Raw genomic sequence first — 20,945 nt, forward strand, 5'->3', positions numbered from 1 at the left:
TGAGTATGCCCATGGCATGGGCACACACAAATCAAAGTAACTAGTTGATGCTTTATAAGAGTCGGACAGAGCCATTAAACACCAGCTGTTTCCTTCCTTTATGCCTATGTCTTTGGCAAAAAAGAAAGTGTTTGCCTTTAAAAAAAAAAAATGGATCATAAGATGCGGGAGAATTGTCTGTATTCTGTCAGTCATGTTATAAATAAACACTGATTGGCCAGGTAGGAAATATAGGGGGGAAAACCAGACAGGAAGTAGAAATGATGTAATGAGAACAGGAGAATTCTGGGAAGGAGGAAGTTGATTCTTCCCACTCCTGCCAAGACCACCGAAGCAGCAGGATGTGAACTGCCCCACTGAAAAGAGGTACTGAGCCACATGGCTAACATAGATCAGAAAAATGGGTTAATCAAGATGTGAGAGTTAGTCAGTGAGAGGCTAGAGCTAATGGGCCAATCAGCTTTATAACTTACAGAGATCTTTGTGTGATTTTCTTTGGGGCTAAACAGTTGTGGGGTATTGGGCGGGACAGAAACCCAAACAAACAAGCCAGCCCCCTCATGTTACAATAAGAACCAACCTAAAAGAATGTTCTAGATAGTATCATATTTGTTGAAGGATTCTCTCTACTTGGCTTCATTATGCCAACTTTGGGCATTGTAGAGTATCCTGGTTAGTGTTACTGCTGCTGTGATGAAATACCATGACCAAAAACAACTTGGAGAGGAAAGGATTTATGGGCTTACACCTCCACATCACATTTCATTATCAAAGAAAGTCAGAACAGAAACTCAAACAGGGTGGGAATCTGGAGCTGATGCAGAGGCCATGGAACACTACTGCTTACTGGCTTCCTCTACATGGCTTGCTCAGTCTGCTTTCTTATAGAATCCAGAACCACCAGCCTAGGAATGGCACCACCCACAATGGGCTGGGCCCTCCCACAACAATCAGTAATTAAGAAAATTCCCTATAGTCTTGTCTATAGTTTGATCTTACGGCATTTTCTCTCTCTCTTATTAGATGACTTTAGCTTGTGTCAAGTTGACACAAAACTATCCCTTTGCCAACTTGACACACAAACACATCACGGATGAGACACAACCTTTGATTTCTCTTTCCTTCTTAAGATCTCACATTAAAAATCATAAATAACTTTAAAAGTCTTTACAAATTCAAACACTTCAAAATTCAGTCTTTTCAAAAATTCAAAGTCTCTTTTAAAACCCCCAAGACTCTTTAAAAATTCAGTCCTTCAACTGTGGGCTCCTGTAAAATCGAAAATAAGTTAAATAATTCCTTATTTCAAGAGGGAAGCACCAGGCTACAGTCACAATCTGAACAAAGCAAAACCAAGTTCCAAAAGTGTAAATAACTCAATGTCCAGTATCTTGGACTCACTCACAATCTTCTGGGCTCTTCCAAGGGGTCTCTGCAACACACACAGTTTGTCTTCTAGGCTCTGGCTGTTCTTGGTGGGCATCCCATGGCACTAGCATCTCCAAAATCCAGGGGTCTCTACTGCAACTGGGCTGCACTTTTACCAACAGCTTCTCCTGGGCTCTCTGCATGGTGCTAAACCTCAACCTCTGTGAATGACCCCTTAGTCTTGGACCTTCAACAATGGCCTCTTCTGGCCTGTCACACTGTGAAACCTCAGCTGCTCTCTATGGCTTCACAACCAGCACCACCTGGGTGACCCTTAAACACTACAAAGTTCAGCGAGGCAGCTCTTTGAGGCTTCCTGCACTGTTTTCAAGTTGAAAGTCTGGCAAAGCCAAAAAAGGTCTGAACAGTATCCCTCCTGTCCACAGAGACTGACATCCGCTCTCCAGACAGACTGCCCCCTATGAGTCCCTGTCTTCTATTTCTTTACATATGTCTCTGTTAAAGCTGAAACAGTTCTTGCCGGGCAGTGGTGGCGTGGCACATGTCTTTAATCCCAGCTCTTGGGAGGCAGAGATAGGCAGAGTTCTGTAAGTTTGAGGGCCAGCCTGGTCTACAGGGCGAGTTCCAGGACAGGCTCCAAAGTTACAGAGAAACCTTGCCCTCCAAAATAAATAAATAAATAAATAAATAAATAAATAAATAAATAAATAGAATGTACTTGCATAGACAATACCTAATGTGTTTAAGTAGTAGAAATGAGCTTGCACGGGAAAATCTCTGTGTGTGTAACTGTACATGTGAGGTTGTGTTGGTGATGTGTGTGCCCCTATGAATGCCTATGTGACTGTACACTTGTGGTGGGCTGATTTCGTCTATGATCATGTGTGATTATATGTGACTGGGATGTCTATCTGTGATTATGTGTAGTTTCCGGTGGCTATGTGTGTGAGACCATACATGTGTAATTGTGGATATCGGACTGTGTGGTTGTGAGACTATGTGAGACTGTGGGTGCGGGTTTGTTATATAACTGTGTGGTTTATGTGGGTTTTTTTTTTTTTTCTGGTTGCATATAATTTTATGTGTCTGAGAATCTACATAGGTGAGACCATGCCGGGGTATAGCTGGATGAGTGACTATGTATGATTGTGTGTGGTAGTATTTGTATGAATATGTGTGTGAGACTCTACACCTGTGAGATTGTGGGGGTGACTGAGTATGAGCCTCGGTAGCTGGTTGTGTGGGGTTGTATGTGTGACCACATGTGTGTGTGTGACTATGTCTGACTGTACATATCCGCCTGTCACTTCCTCCTGCTGAGGCTGTTTAGAGCTGTGTGACCAGTACTCTGCTCTTTTCATTCTATTTTAATTGTTATCTGAAAAATTTTCACAGTGAGGAAGCCAACTGCCCATTTCATTATGATATATTTTAGACAGGCAGAAACTCAATTCACTCGCTCAGACTCCAGCTAAGTAAGTAAAACACAGCGAAGATAGAGAGTGGTTAATAAATAATTCGCCCGAGGGCATCCAGTAGAATATTTTCTGCAAACATAAGACTTTATTTTTCCCCTAACAGGGGGTCTTGACTCCGAGAAGAGACTCCGCCAAGGTTTATGGAGGTAATTAGATATCAACACTTTGCATTTTACCATTTGGTTTCGGCTCTGGGTCCTCCAGGAGTGAGCCAGCGCTGTCTGTGTGCCTGGCACCCATGCTTGCTCTCTGGGGCTCGGGAAAGCAACACAAGAGTAATAAACAGTCCCGAGCGTAGGAATTAATATTTTGTAAGAATGTTACTGAGAAGAAAGTGGACAGGAAGAGCCAGTCGGCACACAGATGCAGGCCTTTCTCACACGATCAACTAGGCCTTGCTAGATGTGACAATGGACCTCAGTCAGGAGGCCAAGGATTTTCCTTCCAAATTCATCTTTAATATGAAATTAGGACTTGGACCTCCAAGTAAGCGGGAATTACAGTGTGGTTCCAGCGAGAACAAAGGCGTCCCAGGAAACGGCAGCTGAGACAGAGCTTTATTGAGGGAACTGAGCAGCTGACACCTCCACACCGTCTCCCATTAAATACCAGCTCATTTAAACATATCCCGTGGTGCCCTCCACATCTGGTAAGCGATTGGGGCTGGCAGATTTATTTCTACATCTTTCTCTCCTGTCTGCCCCCACGGTAGCCTCCTTCCCTGCTTTGCAGGGGCCACTCCCTTTCTTCCGCAAACCTGGTGTGATCTGCAAAGATAAGCCTGGCCAGACCTGTTACTACCTAATTCCTAGATGTTTTGTGTCTTCTTGCGGGGAGAGGGGGGTTATTACCCGCGCTTCCCTTCCATTGCAGCCATCATAAATCTAAACTGGCAGAAGTAAATCTGTCTGCGGCGTGTCACTTACACCATAAGCCCCTGTGCTTGGGAGTGATAAAGGGTTCAAGCTAACCCTTAGCTGGTCTCGTTCTTCAAAGTCCCAGGGGTTACATTTTATGGAAGTATGATTAAAAAAATAATAAGCTGCATTCTGGGTCACCAAAACATTTCAGGACTTAAGGTGGAGAAGAAGAGAAAGAAAATAGTCCTTCGCACATTCTTTTTTTCTTTTTTTGTTATTTTTATTTTTATTTTATTTTATTTTATTTACTCTTAGCTGCTTTACTAAGGAGGCAACCCCTGGCCCTGGTTCCCAATACCAGGAACACTGGGAAGCGAATCCTCCGGAACAAGCTGTAAATCTTGTTTTGCCCAGAAAACCCTTTGTCTTTTCTTAGCACTTCTCTTAGAAACAGTTAGTTGTTTATCCAACTCGAGCACAAATATGTTGAAAACACCACAATGTTTTCAGATGTCTTTTTCGTCGATTGAATAGTCTAATGGCAATCAGAAAGAAACGCCATCTGATGTGTAAATTGAAATTCTAACCGAAAGAGGCATGGCCAGATTTCCAATACGCGCTAACTACAGTCCTTCCCTTTCTGCAATTACGCTGCTAATGTCTGCATTGAATTCCCTAATTTCTCATTATAAAACAATTGGATTTCATCTCGCAGCCTTTAACTGCATTGTTTCCCCTGCTAGAATAACTGTGCTCTCCTCTCTGTGAGACTTTGAAGTTGTTGAATTACAAATCAATAAAGGTCATGCCATTCAGATTTCATCAATTATTATTCCATCTCCGAGTGAAATCAATGGGGAGCCTAAGGTATAATTGTAAAATCACTCTATATTACTCTAGACAGTCCCCCCCACCCCGAAACAATTCCCCATGATCACACATGTAGAAAGATCTGGAAAAATTAATGAAGCCAGGTTGTGCACACTAATGTTTCTCATAGTAAATCTAGTCAAAATTAGTACTTTTAAGAGTTACTGTGTGTGTGTGTGTGTGTGTGTGAAGTTGTCTGCAGAGACCAGAAGAGGGTGTTATATCCTCTATATCTGGAGTCACAGGTGGCTATAAGTCACCTGACCTGGGGGCTGGAACCTGAACTAAGGTTCTCTGTAAGAGCTTTTAAATGCTGAGCCCTGAATAAATCAAGAAGATTTTCAGTTGGAGCCTTGGGGAGAATTTCAGATGGCATAAACAAAGGAACAAGTGGAAAAAATCAAATTAAATTCAAACCCACCTGTGGGACTCAGAAGACAGCACGATGACACGGGCAGGGGCTGAGCGACACAAAATGTCCTGCAGGAGTTGGACAAGGTAGAAGTGTCCCAGGTGATTGACCTGGAAGGTCGTCTCCAGGCCATCTTTCGTGAGGGTCCAGGGTAGAGCGAAAGTCCCCGCATTGCACACAAGCACATGAAGAGACCTACACAATGAAACAGACAATATCAGGCACAAATTGATGGTCTTAAACTAGGTGCCATCTATGTCCACTTAGAAATAATCATTTCTCAGGGTTTACAAGAGTCCATCCAATGAGAGATGAGATAGGCCAGGATGTTACATCACTCAGAATGGGTCATTCCCTCAAGGTACAAGCAACAAGAAGTTCACGGGACACAAGACACGCATGTTAACCCAGAACCATAAGGAGTAGATCAGGACAATGGTGGCTCTCTGGAGTTGGAACAAACAGTCTCTAGTTAACTCTGCTTTTTAATACCAATAATTAGGACCACTTTTAAGTTCAATCAAAATAGCCCACCAAATACCCATGAGGAGCCTGTTCATTTCCTTTCTTTATGAAAAAGACACCACAAGAAAGGTTGACACTGGGGCCTGATGCTTAGTAGGTACTAAATAAACCCATCAAGGGGAAAATGTTCTGTTTATAGAGACAGTCAGATATTGGAATATACTCCTCCTAGAAATGCTTGCCTAGCCTGGACTTAGACCGGGTTTCATCCTCAGTACCACATAAGCCAAGCATGTTTTAACCCTAGTACTCAGGAGGTGGAGGCAGGAGGATCAAGAGTTCAAGGTCATCTTTGACTACAAAGTGGCTTCCAGGATAGCCTTGGGTACATGAAACCCTGTCTCACTCTGTGTATGTGTTTGTGTGTGTAGACACACATGCATAGGTATGTCTCTTCATTTTAGGTTCAGATTAAATCTACCTGTTAGAAATGAGCCTGGGGATAAGAAAGGAGATGTGCTGTAAACACAATTTTAACACTAGAAGTAACCCTTCATTTGATTGAAAGTCCTAAATCCTAATAAATACATTTTCTGTAAAAAGAAATCCCAATGAACAGACACTACACAATGATAGATCTTCAAGGCTATCTACTGTATTTGTAACTAAAACTTAAAAGCAACAAATTAAACTGGGGAAAACTGCCCTGTGGAGTAGGTTGTAAGCAAATGGTCTGAAGCCCACAGCACAATAACAAGCAAATCCATTTTGTTTTAGAATCCATTATGAAGCAAAATATATATTACAGAATCACACACATCTAGTGTAATTCCAAGTTGAGTACCCATCTCCGATTCTAACTTTACAGCAATTTTAAGTATAAGAAGAAACCCGTCAGCTGTCACGAGTTGCATGGTACTGACCCCCACAACAACGAATATACTTTCTACTGTATAGATTTGTCAAACACCATCATCTCATGTAAATAGGATGATAGCTGGTCTTTTATGACTGTCTTCTTTGACCTGGCATGATGTTTGGGGTTTCGCACTGTACCAAGAATGGGCACTGCCCTCCCTCCCGAGCCTGAGATGTACTCTGCTGCGTGCACAGACAGCATCATGCTTGCCCGTTCATCCTCTGATTGACAGATGGGTTGCTTGCAGTGTTGGGCTAATGTGAATAGAGCTGCTGTGGACATTGCTTTGCTGGTTCTTCTGGAGATGTGTCTTTTATTTCTCTCAAGTACGCAAATGGAACTGCTGGCTCAGAATAATGCTGTGTTTAACTTTTGAGGCAAATCAAACTGAACTGCGGTCCAAAGTGGGACCCTCACTAGCTGTGCACTACACACATCTGCATCCATATGACACTTTCACCGCCTATCTCTTCTTTCTTTTTGAAATTATTTCTTTTGTTTTTGATATTATAATAGAATCATAACAGTTCTCCCTTCCCTTTCCTCTCTCCAAACCCTATCACACCCTTCCTTGCTCATTTTTGAATTCATAGATTCTTTTTCCTTTAATTGTTGTTACAAACATACATAGACACGTATACACACACACACACACACACACACATTCTAAATACACAAATACAACCTGTACAGTCTGAGTCTGTATAATGTTACTCGTAGGTGTATTTATTCAGGGTTGACCCTTTGGCATTTGATGACCAATTGGTGTGTTCCTCCCTGGGGAAGACAATTTCTGCCAATCTCAGCATTCCTGGGTTGCTTGTAGTTCCTTGTGTAGGGCTGAGGACTTACAGCCTTTCCCTCAGCCATGTTAGCACCTCTATTGCCGTTTTCCTTGTTCAGCTCATGCTGGTGAGACTTCAGGGATGTAGCTCCTAGACGCTCCCTTATCCTCTGGCTCTTACAATCTCTCTGTCCACGGTGAACCCTGCTCCACCCTAGCAAACATGAGTGACCGTTTCTTTGTGGTTTACATGTCCTGGCTAACGATACTGAGACTAGTTTGATGTGTTCATTGGTAGTTAGCATATCTTCTTGGGAGAAAAATGAGTTCAGTTTCTAGGCCCTTTTTGGAGCTCACAGTTTTATCTTCTTACTATCGGATTATGAAAATTCTTTATGGATGATGCATGAAGCCCTTTCAAGGTAGACAGTTTTCAGATACCCTTCCCGTTCTATAGGTTGTCTTTATGTTTTCTTGATGGCATAATTTGAAACACAAAAGTTTTTAATTTTAGTGATTTCTCACTTTGTTTTGTTTTGTTTTTAATTCCTCTTTTGTCCCTTGTGCTTTTGGGGTTGGACGTATGAAATCATTATCTACTCTAATGCCACAAAGATATTGTGATTCTGTATTTTCTTGTGGAATAAAGTATTTGGGTTTTATATTAGGTCACTGATTCCTGTTCTGCTAACTTTGTGTATGGCACATGAAAGCGATTCGGCTTCATTCTTTGTGGTGGGTACCCAGTGTTACTAGAACCATCTATAGAAAAGACTTACTTACCCAACTGAGTTACTCAGCATTTTAAAAAAAAAAATCAATCAATCAATCATGTGAGGGTTTAATTCTAGACCTCAATTCCATTCAGTTCTCGAATGTCTGTGGCCATGACAGAGTGTGTTTTTAATTACTGGGAAGTGGGAGGCTTCCCACTTGATTTCCACTCTTGGTTTGTCTACTCAGTGTCTTTTTCATTCTCATATGAAGTTCAAGACCAAAATTCCAGTTTTAAAGGAAACTGAATCCACCCTGTAGATGAACCTGAGGGACAAAGAGTCATGCCTTCCAATCCATGAACATGGGCTACCTCTATTCATTTGAGTGTTCTTTAATTTCTTCCAACAACGCTTTATACATTCAGAATTCTAAGCTTTCCACATTTTTGTTAAATTATTTTAAAAGTTTCAAAACTGCTTCTTGATTTTCTTCTTTCTGATGTTGCCACCCGCAAGCAAAATGATTTTCTTCAGTTCCTTTTGGAGGTGGTGTTGCTCCCACAGAGAAACAATCTCATTTCTACATACTGAGTGGTCACCCTGCAATCCAGCTGAAACTGGGGTGAGTTTTAATACTTCTCAATTTGATTTCTTAAGATGTTATACATGCAAAGTCATTTCATCTACAAGGAAGGCAGTTTTAATTTTTCCTTTCCAATTAGAATGGGTTCTGGCTGCTAACACCACTGCCTGTTTCTGGGTGTTAGGGAGAAAGCATTCACGTCATATCGGCTGTGGTCTTTCTGTATACATTAATAAGGTGAAAAAATGCCTTTTTTGATTCCAACTCTACTGAGTACTTTTTTAATCAAGAAAGAATACTTCACTATTCGCAAATAATTTTTTCTATATCCATCCAGATGACCTTATTCTTCTGACCTGTAATTCTTTCATTGATTTAATTTTGAATACTTAATTTCGACTTCCTTACATATCATAAGTATACAATCTTTTTTTTTTTTTTCGTGATTGCATTTGGTTTGCTGGCATTTTGTTGAGGTCCCAGTGTTTATTCCTGTGTGACACTGGCTTGTCATGTTCTTTCCTTCCCAGGATTTTGTTTTTGACATCTAGCAAACAGCAAGTTTAGAAGCACTCCCTCCTTTTCTAGGTTTTTGACAAGTCTATAAAGAACTGTTTAAATGCTTGGTGAAAAGCATGCACAGCACAGCTAGAAGGAAGCATATTGACAAATCTCACCTTTAAGGATTCATGAAATCTCATTATCATGGGGCAACCTGGATTTTGTTAAGAGAGCATGGCACTCGTTTCTGGTACTTGATCTACTTCCCAACTTACCGCCACTTAAAAATAAGCACGGTGAAGTGGTTGTGCTTATCGGGGACAACTCCTGTTTCGTATATGGTGTGCACTGCAGCTGTCAGTCAACAGCCCCACGTGATGTCATTACTTTCTGAAGACCAGACCTGAGTGCTGTGAGGCGTCAGCTCCTCACTGCATGCACCAGCCCTGCTTCACACCGAAGCAGAGATCTGTACCCGGGAGGCTTTGCAGCAAGACAGAAACTATGGAAAATGTAGTGTGCGCAGAGGAGGGAGGCACGTGAGTGGATGGTGTCTGAGCTCCTTTTTGGCTCAACTCTAGTGTTTTGGTCACTTCTCAAAGTTGTTTTCCCCCCTCCTGTGTGTGTGTGGCAGGGGTGTTAACTGTGGAGTAAACATTTGCTGAGAATTCTGGGTATATAGCTCATTTAACTGTCATGGAAACCTTGGGTGACATGCATTCTTGTTGCCATTGTCCAGACAGGACAACAGGAGGCTTTTGGATTACATTATTACAGAACTAGTAATGTAATTAGAGACAACTTTCCTGAGGTTAGAATCCAAATATTTGGATTGACAAAAATAAATGAGTAAACAAATAACTGAGTAAGAGCAAGATGAAGGATGGTTCTGGTGGGCCACGACAGAGACGCCACCCACAGATGGACTTAGGCCCAGCTGCTGGAGCTTCAGTGGGAGGCAGTGGAGTGGGTGGGGTGGGTGGAGCAGGGCCTGTTCACCCAGAGCCTAGCTGTCATAAATGAGTTCTGGGAGGGAGCCTTTAAGAGTTACACAGCCTGGCCCTGCTTCTGGCCCAATTCTTTTCTGCCTGCTGGCCACAGGGGGAACAGCTTTAAGTCACATGGACTGAACTGCTCCCTCCCCAGCATGCCCTCTCTGCCCTTATGGGCGGAGACCCTCTGAAACAGCGACTCTGCATGAATCCCGCATTCTCCCAGTCGCTTCTGTCAGGCCTTCTGTCACAGCCACAAGTAACCTATCCAATATCCAAACTGGATGGACAGCCCTGCGTGTTGCCATCTGAGCCCAGGGTGGTTACTTTCTTAGCAGGTTCCTGGCCAGTCAGTGAGCCTATGTGTGCCTGTTTCCTCCCCTATAAACTGGGAACCGCAGAATACAACTTGGAAGACGACGATGAGCATCTGGCCTTGTATCTTGTCAGCAGCTGAGGGAGTTAAATGGTAGCCCCCTTTATCTCCACATCATTCCCTTTTATCCACAGGTCTGTGAATACTTGTCTTTGAGACACCAAGTGCAGCTATTGAGAATTTTAATATGACATCTTCTCAGCGATCACAGGTTCTCTCTGGGTATCTTTATTCTTGCCGTCTGGTGACCCTGAGAATGGAGACACACTAAAGGCCTCGGCCTGGCTCACAGAGGACACAGGAGACAAGCTGATCCTCACCCACATTTCCTTCGCCTTCATTAATGTCGACTGCACGACACTGGAGGCAAAATGTGTACCTAGCACCTAAGCCATGTCACCTCTATTAATTAGAAACAGGCTCATGGAATATGAAACCATAATGTGCTTGACTTATTTTTTTTTTAATTATGAGGGTACCTAATTGGCTTGTACAAAAGGAAAAGTATTCTTTTAGCTTTCCTTTAATGAGGTTTTTATTATTCAAATGGTACATTTTACTCAATTTTAACTAAAGGCCACTGCAATTCAAAAGAGTCTCAGATGATGAATATTTACAGGCCATCAAAGAGAAGTCTGGATCAAACTGTGAAGACGGGATGGAAATAAAGAAGCGTCAATGGGGCCCAGAGCAGATGTTATTAGTCAGTGCCTTGAGGGAAGGATTTGGTCCTCAGGTAGGTTCTGACCAGGGAAGGGCGATGGAGGTGGAAAGAACCATCATCCAGGCCCAGCATGGGAGAATTCGACCAGCAAGAGTCCTGCTCTCTGAGACCTGGGGAGAAACTGCCCCGTCCGTCTCTGAGGAATGAATCTGGCCAGTCTTCCAGCTGCTGTGAGCATGATGTCGGAAAGCAGCAGCCCTTCTACCTGGCAGTCAGTGTGTTGCCTTTGGGCCACCCCAGGGATGGAGTCCTAATGTGAACCAGTGGGCAGCTCTGTTGGTACCCTTCTGAGTGACAGTTGTAAGACATCTTGATCATGCAGCCACGCTCTGGCTAGCCATGTCCAACTGGTGCTTTCTCCTAAAAGGAGAGCAGAGCTGTGGCAGGAAGTAAAAGGGTGGGGCTTATCCAGGGACTGTGGCTAACCTGATCAGGAACAGCTGAGCTTTCTGAGCTTTCTTTGGCTCCGCCCCTTTAGCTCCAAAGAGCCCCACCTGCTGCCTACCCCAATTTCAGGCATTCTTTCTATATAGGGTCATACCTGTTATCCATTAGCTTTACCAAATCCTGGATACAGGACTGGGGATGCCAGCTCAGCTGGGAAAGTGATTGCTCCCACGGACTTGGTGACCTGAGTTTCATTCTTGGAACCCATGTATCAGGGTCTTGTGAGTTTATAATCTCCAGCTCTGGGGCAGACAGAGACAGGGGTATCCTCAGGGCTTGCTAGCCAGCCAGCAGGGCCTACGTGGTGACTTCCAGGTTCACCCCACTAAAGGGATGTGGCACAATCTTCTGGTTGGGACAAGCCCATTGTACTCAGGAGCTCACTACAGCTATGGTCACCTGCACAGGACCTGTACAAGAACAAGCCCACAAGGTCAGCCAGCACTCAACAGACGGCACTAAATGGATGCATTGGGTTATGAGCCAGAGGACGTGACGTTGAGAGTGCCACATGTTCCAGGGTGCCCTGGGAAAGTAGGAGAGAAGAATTGGGATAGATATGATCAAGGTCCATTGTATACACGAATGAAAATGTCAAAGAATGAGTAAATGATAGTTTGAACACTGAACGGAGTCTGAGGAACAACACCCGAGGCTGTCCTCCACCCTCCACCCTCCCTCTCTCACTCTCACACGCAATCATTTTGACCATTAAGTAGGAGAAAAATCATTAAAGAAAGAAAAGGAGTGGAGAAAAAAGCAGCGGGAGGCAAGGGGGCAAGATGACAAGAAGACACAGAGAGACAAGAGGGCTGGAAAGAGAAAGAAAGCCACCTGTCAGAGCAGTTTTGCACTCACAGTCAATCCACTGTCCACTCTTCCTGTTTAGTTTTGAAATGTTTTGTGTCCATTTTCTTCCCCTACCTCAAACACACCTCCACTGCCAAGCCAACTGGATGCTGTCTCAACACTGTGTGGAATCCTCCACCTCTGCCCATGCCGTGTGTCGCCACCCTCCCCTTCTTCCACGGTGACTCTAAAGACTCTGGCACCCTAGATCGTTCCTTTGCCCTTGGCCCTCACCTTGAAGGTTCTCACAGACTTTGTGTAGACCATTGGCAATGTCATCCCTGCTGGGACTGACAGGCAGACAGAGGAAGAAGAGCACAAGGTTGTTGGACTGACTGCCAATGAAAAGAAGCATAGAACTGGTTACCTGGGTATAAAAACTTCCCTGAGGGTCAAGCTGCCAGTGATGGCAGTTCTTAGTAAAGCCAATCCCTTCAGCCTATATCCTTAATATATACTGCCTTCTTAACTATGCCCTGTGAGTGTCCAGGGAGCCTCCGTACCAGTACCTAGGAACAAGCGAACCCCAGAACACCCTCATATTAATTGCAAATTAAAGGTCAATTTCTCAGGTGTAGTATGCCCCAGTGGTCTCTTCCCACACGTCTTTCTACCATGTGCCACAGTCTTTCTCTGCCACTGGACATCAAGATCCAGAAGGAAGGAAGTTGGTTCTCACAGGGCACGGTATGCAGTGAGAACTAAGTCTTAGGGTTGAAGAGATGGCTTACCAGTTAGGAGAACTCACTGCTCTTACAGAAGATCTATCTGGGACCCATTTTCAGCACCCACATTGGGTGGCTAATCACTCCTTATAACTCCAGCTATAGGGGACCAGATAGCCTCTTCTGGCCCCCCCCCACACACACACCTGTATTCCTGAGCACATAACCACAGACACACAGACACACACAGAGACACACACACAGACACACACACACAATCCATAATAAAAAAAATAAGCTTTTAAAAAAGGTAAGCCTTTTGTGCTTATCTGAATGCATGCATCGGGCAGTATGACCAATAGACAGGCATTATAATTTGGAGACAAGATTACTATATCATGACTCCAGGAGCCCAAGATGGCCCAGAATGTCGACCATGAGAAAAAAGAATGAGGCCTTAAAGGAGTCTCAGAGCAACAGAAGCCACCACCACGGAGGGGAGTCACAGTAATGGTGTGAAAACGAAATTGTTAGCATGCTCCATAAATGAAGTGGGATTTTCCAGGTTAAGTCGGGACCCTTGTGATGGTCCAACATTTGTGACTTTGCAGGATCCCATTTCAGACCAGGCAAAGGAATGAGCTAAATGGAATGCAATGCAAAAGGAAATATATTCCATTTCCTTCTAGAAACAGAATGTCATACCATCTGGGGTACTGCTCAAGTGAGTTGCAAGAATTCATACTATTTGGAAGTACTGTGAAATTCGATGCAAAGGGCAGACGGAGCCGTGTTCCATTAAGAAAACCATTTGGCAAACTTACCTCATAACTAGCAGTGTGTTCTCCCAGACAAGGAAGGGGTGGAAACTGTATAGCATTACAAGGTGGGTCCTTGCTTAAATTAACATGGGCTAGTTTGGTCTGAATTCATGAGAGGCAGCACAAACTTGACCATAGTAGTTATTTTCTTCCACAGCTACTTCTACTCAGCTGCAAGTCTCCATTCTTCTGGAACCCACCCGGACCACAGCTATGCGGGGTGCATGCCATAGCCACAGTTCATGATGGTTTGGGGGAGTATATGAGAAATTAAAACAAATATTATATAATGAATTGGATAAATATGCAACCGACTTGCCAAAAATCTCAATTTAATGGATGGTCTTGTAGAAGATACCTTTCAAGTCTTGGTAAACTAAGTCTTACATAATAGGATAGTGAAGCATTGATCCTGTGGAAATCCAGACATGACAGTCAATGAATTTAACTTGAGGGGAGTTGCCAACTGCTCCTCCAGAGGACCTTACTTTGATTACCAGCATCCACAATCAGGCAGCTCACAACTACCTATAACTCCAAGCTCCTTGGGAATCCAACAGCCTCTTTTGGACTCCTGGGGCAGTGTACATATGTATGTATCTACTGGCCCCCAGACACATACACATAACTAAAAATAAATCTTTTAAGGAAACTATATACAATATTTCTGCCACTGACCTCGATGGAGAAGACGTCTAAAACAAGCTATTGATATATTTACCTGGTTTCCTGTTTCTGGCATCCACTTTGGGGAGTGGTACCCACCAAGAATGCAGACACACACACAATACATATACAGTGTGCTCCACATTTACTAGATTGTTCCCAGTGCCCTCATTCAGAGTCCCTGTAAGAGCACCTCCTCACTAAATTAAGAAGAAAAGAAAGCCTGTAAAACGAGCGATCACCCTTGACACCAAAACCAACTTGGGTGGCCAATGACTGTCAGCTGTGCTGTGGGCGGGTCATGGCTCTAAAAGTGCCATGAATCTGATGGACACTCCTGGGTGTTAACACTATAATTAACCAGGAGTGGGTGCTGCGGTCACAATACCTTAGTTACGCTTAATTAATATTTTCTTTTTATTTCAGCTGGAATAGAGAAAGCAATTGGAACAACCACGAGGAGGAGAGCAAAGCTCTGGCTCTGTCCCCTGGAGACTGACGGGAATTTTTCATTTCATGCACCATTTGCAACTTCTTAGAGTAGATTCCGGAACATGAGTACAGACACTTAGCAGAAAATGAAAACACTCTTGTTTTGGTTATTTTCTTAAATTTTTGCCTTGTGTCCATTATCTTGATTATATTTTCCCATCCCAGCATCCGAGTCCCAGAAGTGAAATCTCAACCTCATTGATCCTAAGGCAGGGGTGTAAAACAAAGTAACACCCACATCTTCCCCAACACGGGTTTCTAGGGGGAAAGGCATCGATTTGATAATTGTGCACTTAGCCAGATTGGCATGATAGCTACAGTGCAGGGGCCTGACTCTATGCTGCAGATTTTAGCAATTTCCAAACCTGTCCTCTGCACTTAAGCACTTTGCTGTCCCGTGTTCCTGATTCTAAGGAGTATTTGATAAAATGGAAAATCAATGTTCAGCCCAATGCAGACAAGTAGGGAGCGAGGGGCAAGGGACATCAGCCTGGACCACTCCCATCATCTTGCATGCACATTTGAACACAACTCCCTTAAGCCGGGAAAAAGGCACCATCATCGAGTCTTAGTGGAACCCCGTCGGTTTCTAGGGACAAATGAATTGTGTCTTCCTGAAGAATTTTACTTAACAATATTAAAATCTTTTGGGAGACCACAACGCACAGCAGTAAATTCTACAACTCAACACACAGAAGTATTAGTAACAAGAAGGAAGCCAGCAGCTAAAGCACGCTGGATTGCATTCTTCAGAAAGGTGGGGTAGCTCCCCATGAGCCCCACTTTCCCTATACCCACACTGGCCTCGAAAGCCTCTAAAATAATAACAGAGTCACCTCCTCTCCAGGCAAATTGCAACTTTTAAACATTTTACTTTATTGACAAGTAGGTAGAATAAAAGTAACGAACAAATAACTAAACTTCCCTGGCATGCTTTAGCATTCCCCATTAAAAGTACATTTTGTGGGCATAAAGTGATATTAAGCATAACAATCCATTATTTATAAACTCCTGGTGACACCATGGATGTATAAGTTCTGGTGGAAATTCATTAAGACAGGAAAACTCATATTCATATTCATAGACTAGCTGGAAAATAGTGGTTGACGAAAAGATGCATGATTCATAGAGAACTTATTTTATGCACACACTGAGTAGTTCTCATGTAGGCAGAGTGGAGGATTTCACAAGGGCAGACAGAGGTGAACTTATATGGACAATGGGGCAAAACCAGTGTGTGTTGTGTACTTGAGCACATGGTCAAGTCCAATGACCCAGCAGCTTATGCATTTTGTACATTTCTCTCGCCAATGACGATTCTCTCCTCTGTTTTGCCTAGAGATATATGAAGCTGTAATAGAGTTCAGAAAGCCCTTGACAGCTATGTGCTGCCATTCAGACCTGGGAGAATCCAAGTTATGATAAAAATTAATGTACTCTGACATCCTCTGGGACTCTGTGGGCCCTGGGAGTAGCTAATAACGAAATACAGCCATGCTTGTGAACAGCATGTGCCCACGCAGTTGAAGATTAGATTGCAGGTGGCTCCCTTGTCACCAGCCTCCAAGTGGCTGAACCATCCCTAGTGCCAAAGGGAGCCAGCACAGACGACTGGTTAGAACTAGATTAGTGAAGAAAAACACTTTACAAAATAATTAAGTGGGATTCAGCAAACAGGCTTATTGGGATGACTTTTTCTGGGGATGCTTGAACAAATGTGTTCTTTCACCCCAGAAAGGACATCAATAATAGAACAATGAAAGGATTTTACTCAAATCTATCTTGGTGAACCAATGAGATTAACTAAAATATGGGTGAGGGTTAGTTAAGGAACAAAACATGTTATATATAAACATGTTATAGGTGGTTCTTCGGCTGCTCCCTCATCCAGTACCCATGAGTCACTTATCTATCCTGCGGGTTGGGACACTCTCATGAAGCCAAACCTTAGTGGGACCAGCAGCTTCTGAGAATTCAAATGGGCAAACGTCACATCATGGTCAGAGGATAGAAAACCACAATATATCTCTTAAAGCACAAGAAGACATCTGGTCTACTTTGTGAGATTAGAGGCAGGAGGATGATGAGCTAGGTCATCCTTTGTGGCCAGCTTGGGCTACACAAAAACTGGTCGCAAAAAGAAAATGTTCAGCCAGCTCAATGTGATAAAAAAAAAAGAAAGAAAAAAAATAACTATTAGAAGGAACAAAATCAAATTTTATACATATATGGCATTTTCAAAGAAATAAGTATTTTTTATACAAAAAAGGGAGGAAGGAACACAGGTGGTAAGAGGCAGAATTGGCAGTTATACTGTCTGCTCACCTTTGTAGGTACTGTATAACAAACCCAGCCTCCCCTGGGTGGGTACAAAAGAAAAAGAGCAGTAAATAAAGCAGACATGAATTGGCGTGAAGCTGCTGAACTTGGAAACCCATCCCCCAAGGAAAGAAAAGATAGAGAGAGAAATGTCTTTATTTCAAGGCTCTTGTGTCCAATAGGACTGGTGTAGCTGAGGCTAGAATCTGTTTTACAGTACAGTCTTCAAATATCATGTAGACATCTTGTCCAAGATCTAGTTGAAGCCATCCCTCTAACAGGGAGGCATTCTATCAAGAACAAATAATGGAGCCCTGCCTTCCTACAACTCTGAAGAGCAGAGTTAGGTCCAGGAAAGAAATGCATAGAACCACAAGCTGGAGCTGTGCTTCCATCACTGAGAAGGCCCAAGGAAGAGCCGGGAGTCACCAACTAAGACTAAGAATGAGCTAGAAATTAAGTAATAGATATCAGCCAGTAGCTCGTGAACCCATTGCCTAGGGTTCGCTCACTCACTCATATGCTTCCCAGTTCCACCCTAATCTCCGCTGTCCAGCAATGGAAGGGTCCTCAGATCCCTTACGAGTCCCACACCAGGGAGTAGTTTCACTTGTCTGTGGCTATGCTGAGAGATTGCGGTATCTTTAGGAGACTACCAAGAAGACTCAGGTCACTGTGGGTGGGTATTACAGGTTGTATAGTCATGTCTGATTCTGGTTCAAAACTCCTGCTTCCTGATCTAATGTGAGATGCTACAGCCCAAAGCCCCCAACTACTACATAGGATGATACCCTAACATGCATTCGGTGATGTGACTATGAGCCAAAATGGACCCTTGATTCCTTTGGTCACAATGCCAAGCAAGGTAACTAGTATGGCATCCGAGCCTTGTCATGTAAGGCTAGCCTGGGTAGGCATCCTAGGCGTCCTCACTCTGAGCTCCCAGAACCTCTTCCAGCAGAAAGCACCAGGCCAATGCTTAGCTGACATTCGTATACAGTCCAGGACCACCTGTTCGTGAAATGGCACTTTCCACCACCGACATCAGTTAACAATCGAGCTAATGCCTCACAGATGAGCACACAGGCCAATCTAATTTGGGAAATCCCTCAATTGAGACTCTTCTTTCAGATGACTCTGGGTTATGTCAAGTTGACAATTAAAGCTACCAAAGGCATCTTCTTTTAATCCAACTATCTATCCATCTATCCATACCCAAGGGCCATAGGGCAGAATGGCTGGTGGTAGCAGGTGTGTATCAGTGTTTGTTAGGGGTTGCTAGATGATTCTGTAATGGCCAAGTGGGAGAATGGCTGCATCCATCTCTTGAGACCTCAGAGAGCTCCTGTAGCAATCCCAACACTGCTGTCCTTTCAGGTTAGAGACATTCTGCTTAGTGTGACTTCCAGGAGCTGCAATTTGTCAACCTATCTGTTACACACTTCTGGGACAACCACATCCCTTTTCCTGTCTGTTTCTGGTTATCAGTGTTTGGGTCAAGCCAACTTTAGTATGCTTGTTTGTTTATTCTGAGACAGAGTCTCACTATGGAGCCTAGCTGGCCTGCCCAGTACCTTTATCTTATTATAACAAGTTAGTTGGTGGCTGAACTGCAGCGCCAGGCCAAGTGGAGAAATGAAGAACTGGGCTACTAATTGAGAGGACCCACTGATGGTTTGAGAGACAAGGTTCTGAGTTAGTGCTTCCAAATGAAGACAAGAAAGCATGCGCAGTACTCCAAACAGAGCAGTGGAAGAGCGGTTTATCAGCAAGGGGAATCTTCCTCCAGGACTTTCAGCAGGCAGCAGGGCGTAGCGCAACTGATTTATTTCAAGTATATATTCAAGTTCTTAGGCTAACAAGAATTAACTTCTCAACAATTTACTGAGGGAAAAGATGTTTCCCATGTTATTAAAATGCGATTTCACTGTAGTTTAAGTGCAGCGTCTCAATGTGTCAATTATGCAAACGCAGAATCCTGACATGGCAGTGGAGTTGGAAAGGATGGTACAGAGGAAGAAAACCAAGTGGGATCCATGAGTCAGGCTAGGAAACGCAGCTGACACCGGAATGCATTCTGCAAGTCTTACATAAGCAAAAGGCTCCCAATAGTAACACTGCCATGGATTTGCTTCAAAGCTGCTGAGCTAGGTGGTCTCTTTGATGGCCAAAGACCAGGTTTCCCTGCCCTGGACTCAGGGTGTCAGTCTCTCTCTTCTCCCAAGCAGTCCCTGGTTGATGGGGTCACATGACCTGATCACAGAGAGCTGACTCCAACGTAGAAACATTTCCATAGGTTCCCAGAAGGGTCTGTTTGGTTTCTTTGTCTCAGATAAGTATGGTAAGTACCATTACTTTTAAAAAGCTGTTTCTGGGGCTGAAGAGATAGCACAGTGGTTAAAAGCACTCAGTGCTCTTGCAGAGGACCTGAGTTCAGTTCCCAGCACCCATGTTAGGCAGCTCACAACTGCCTATAACTCCAGCTCCAGGAAATCCATCACTTTCTTCTGGAGTCTGCGTGCTCCTGCACTTGTGTGCATAGATCCCCAATCACCCTCCCCCCACACACATATACACATAATTTAAAAATATCTTTAATAGCTATTTCCCAAGACTTGGACACACTCAACCTTAACACTACATAAGGGAGTATCAGTTCACGGATACCGAATGATCAAGAATTGGTGCCCTAACAGCTAAGTTTGGAATTGTGCACGGTGGCACAGGCCTGAACACCCAGCACTGGGGAGGTGGAAGAAGGAGGATCAGGTGTTCTAGCCTAGCCTGGGCTATCAAAACGTCATTTCAAAAAAGCCCCCCAAATTAACAAACGGAAAAATGAATTTCAAAGTAATGTTTCACCACATGGACCTCCATGCCTCCATTTTGTCCTTCTCTCCCCTTCTTCCCATCCACTCAGGTACCACTCGGAACTTGCCATAGGCATTGTGATGACTGAAGAGGGACTGATAATGAGATAATGGTAGCAACGGCGAGGACCCTGCACTAAGTGCACACCAGACACCCAGTGCTACGCTCAGAGAAGAGTCTGTTATTCAATCCTCTCAACAACCCCAGAGTGGTTTGACCATCTCGTCTCATTTTCATTGATGGATCGACCGACACAAAGACAGAGTAATAGGCCTAGGTCACCATCTTCATAGGTAACAGAACAAAGATTCAGAATGAAGGCAGAGATGCCATTGCCTCTGATCCTCTGGGGCTCGGTGTAACAACAACAACAACAACAACTACAAATCAACACAGAAAACAGAGAGCTGCCCGAACTTTGCTTGTGATGTCTTGGTGTGTTGTTGATACGCTATGACACTGGTTCTCAGCCTGTGGGTCGTGACCCCTTTGGGGATCACATATCAGACATCCTGCCAATCACATATTTACATTATTGTTCATAAAAGTAGCAAAATTACAGTTATGAAATAGCAACAAAATAATTTTATGATTGGGGTTCAGCACAAATGAGGAAGTATATTAAAGGGTCGCTGCATTCGGACGGTTGAGAACCACTGCTCTGAGAAAGGATCCATTGGTGCAGAAGCGACGCTAAGGAGAGGGGAAACAGGAGGCTCTGCGGGGCCACACAGTTTTCTCCTGAG

General features: G+C 43.7%; 1 protein-coding gene across 2 annotated transcripts in view; it reads right to left on the reverse strand.

Moving 5' to 3' along the window:
- The window catches only part of Wwox (WW domain containing oxidoreductase), an 858,036-nt gene that overhangs the window by 596,850 nt on the left and 240,241 nt on the right, over positions 1 to 20,945 (reverse strand). For both annotated transcript variants that reach the window (XM_057754219.1, XM_057754220.1), the window contains exon 7: positions 5,019 to 5,204. In XM_057754219.1, the coding sequence (XP_057610202.1) occupies positions 5,019 to 5,204 (186 nt within the window). The remainder of the gene's footprint in view (positions 1 to 5,018; positions 5,205 to 20,945) is intronic.

This window comes from Chionomys nivalis, chromosome 21 (genome assembly GCF_950005125.1).
Source record: "Chionomys nivalis chromosome 21, mChiNiv1.1, whole genome shotgun sequence".
Classification (NCBI taxonomy): domain Eukaryota; kingdom Metazoa; phylum Chordata; class Mammalia; order Rodentia; family Cricetidae; genus Chionomys; species Chionomys nivalis.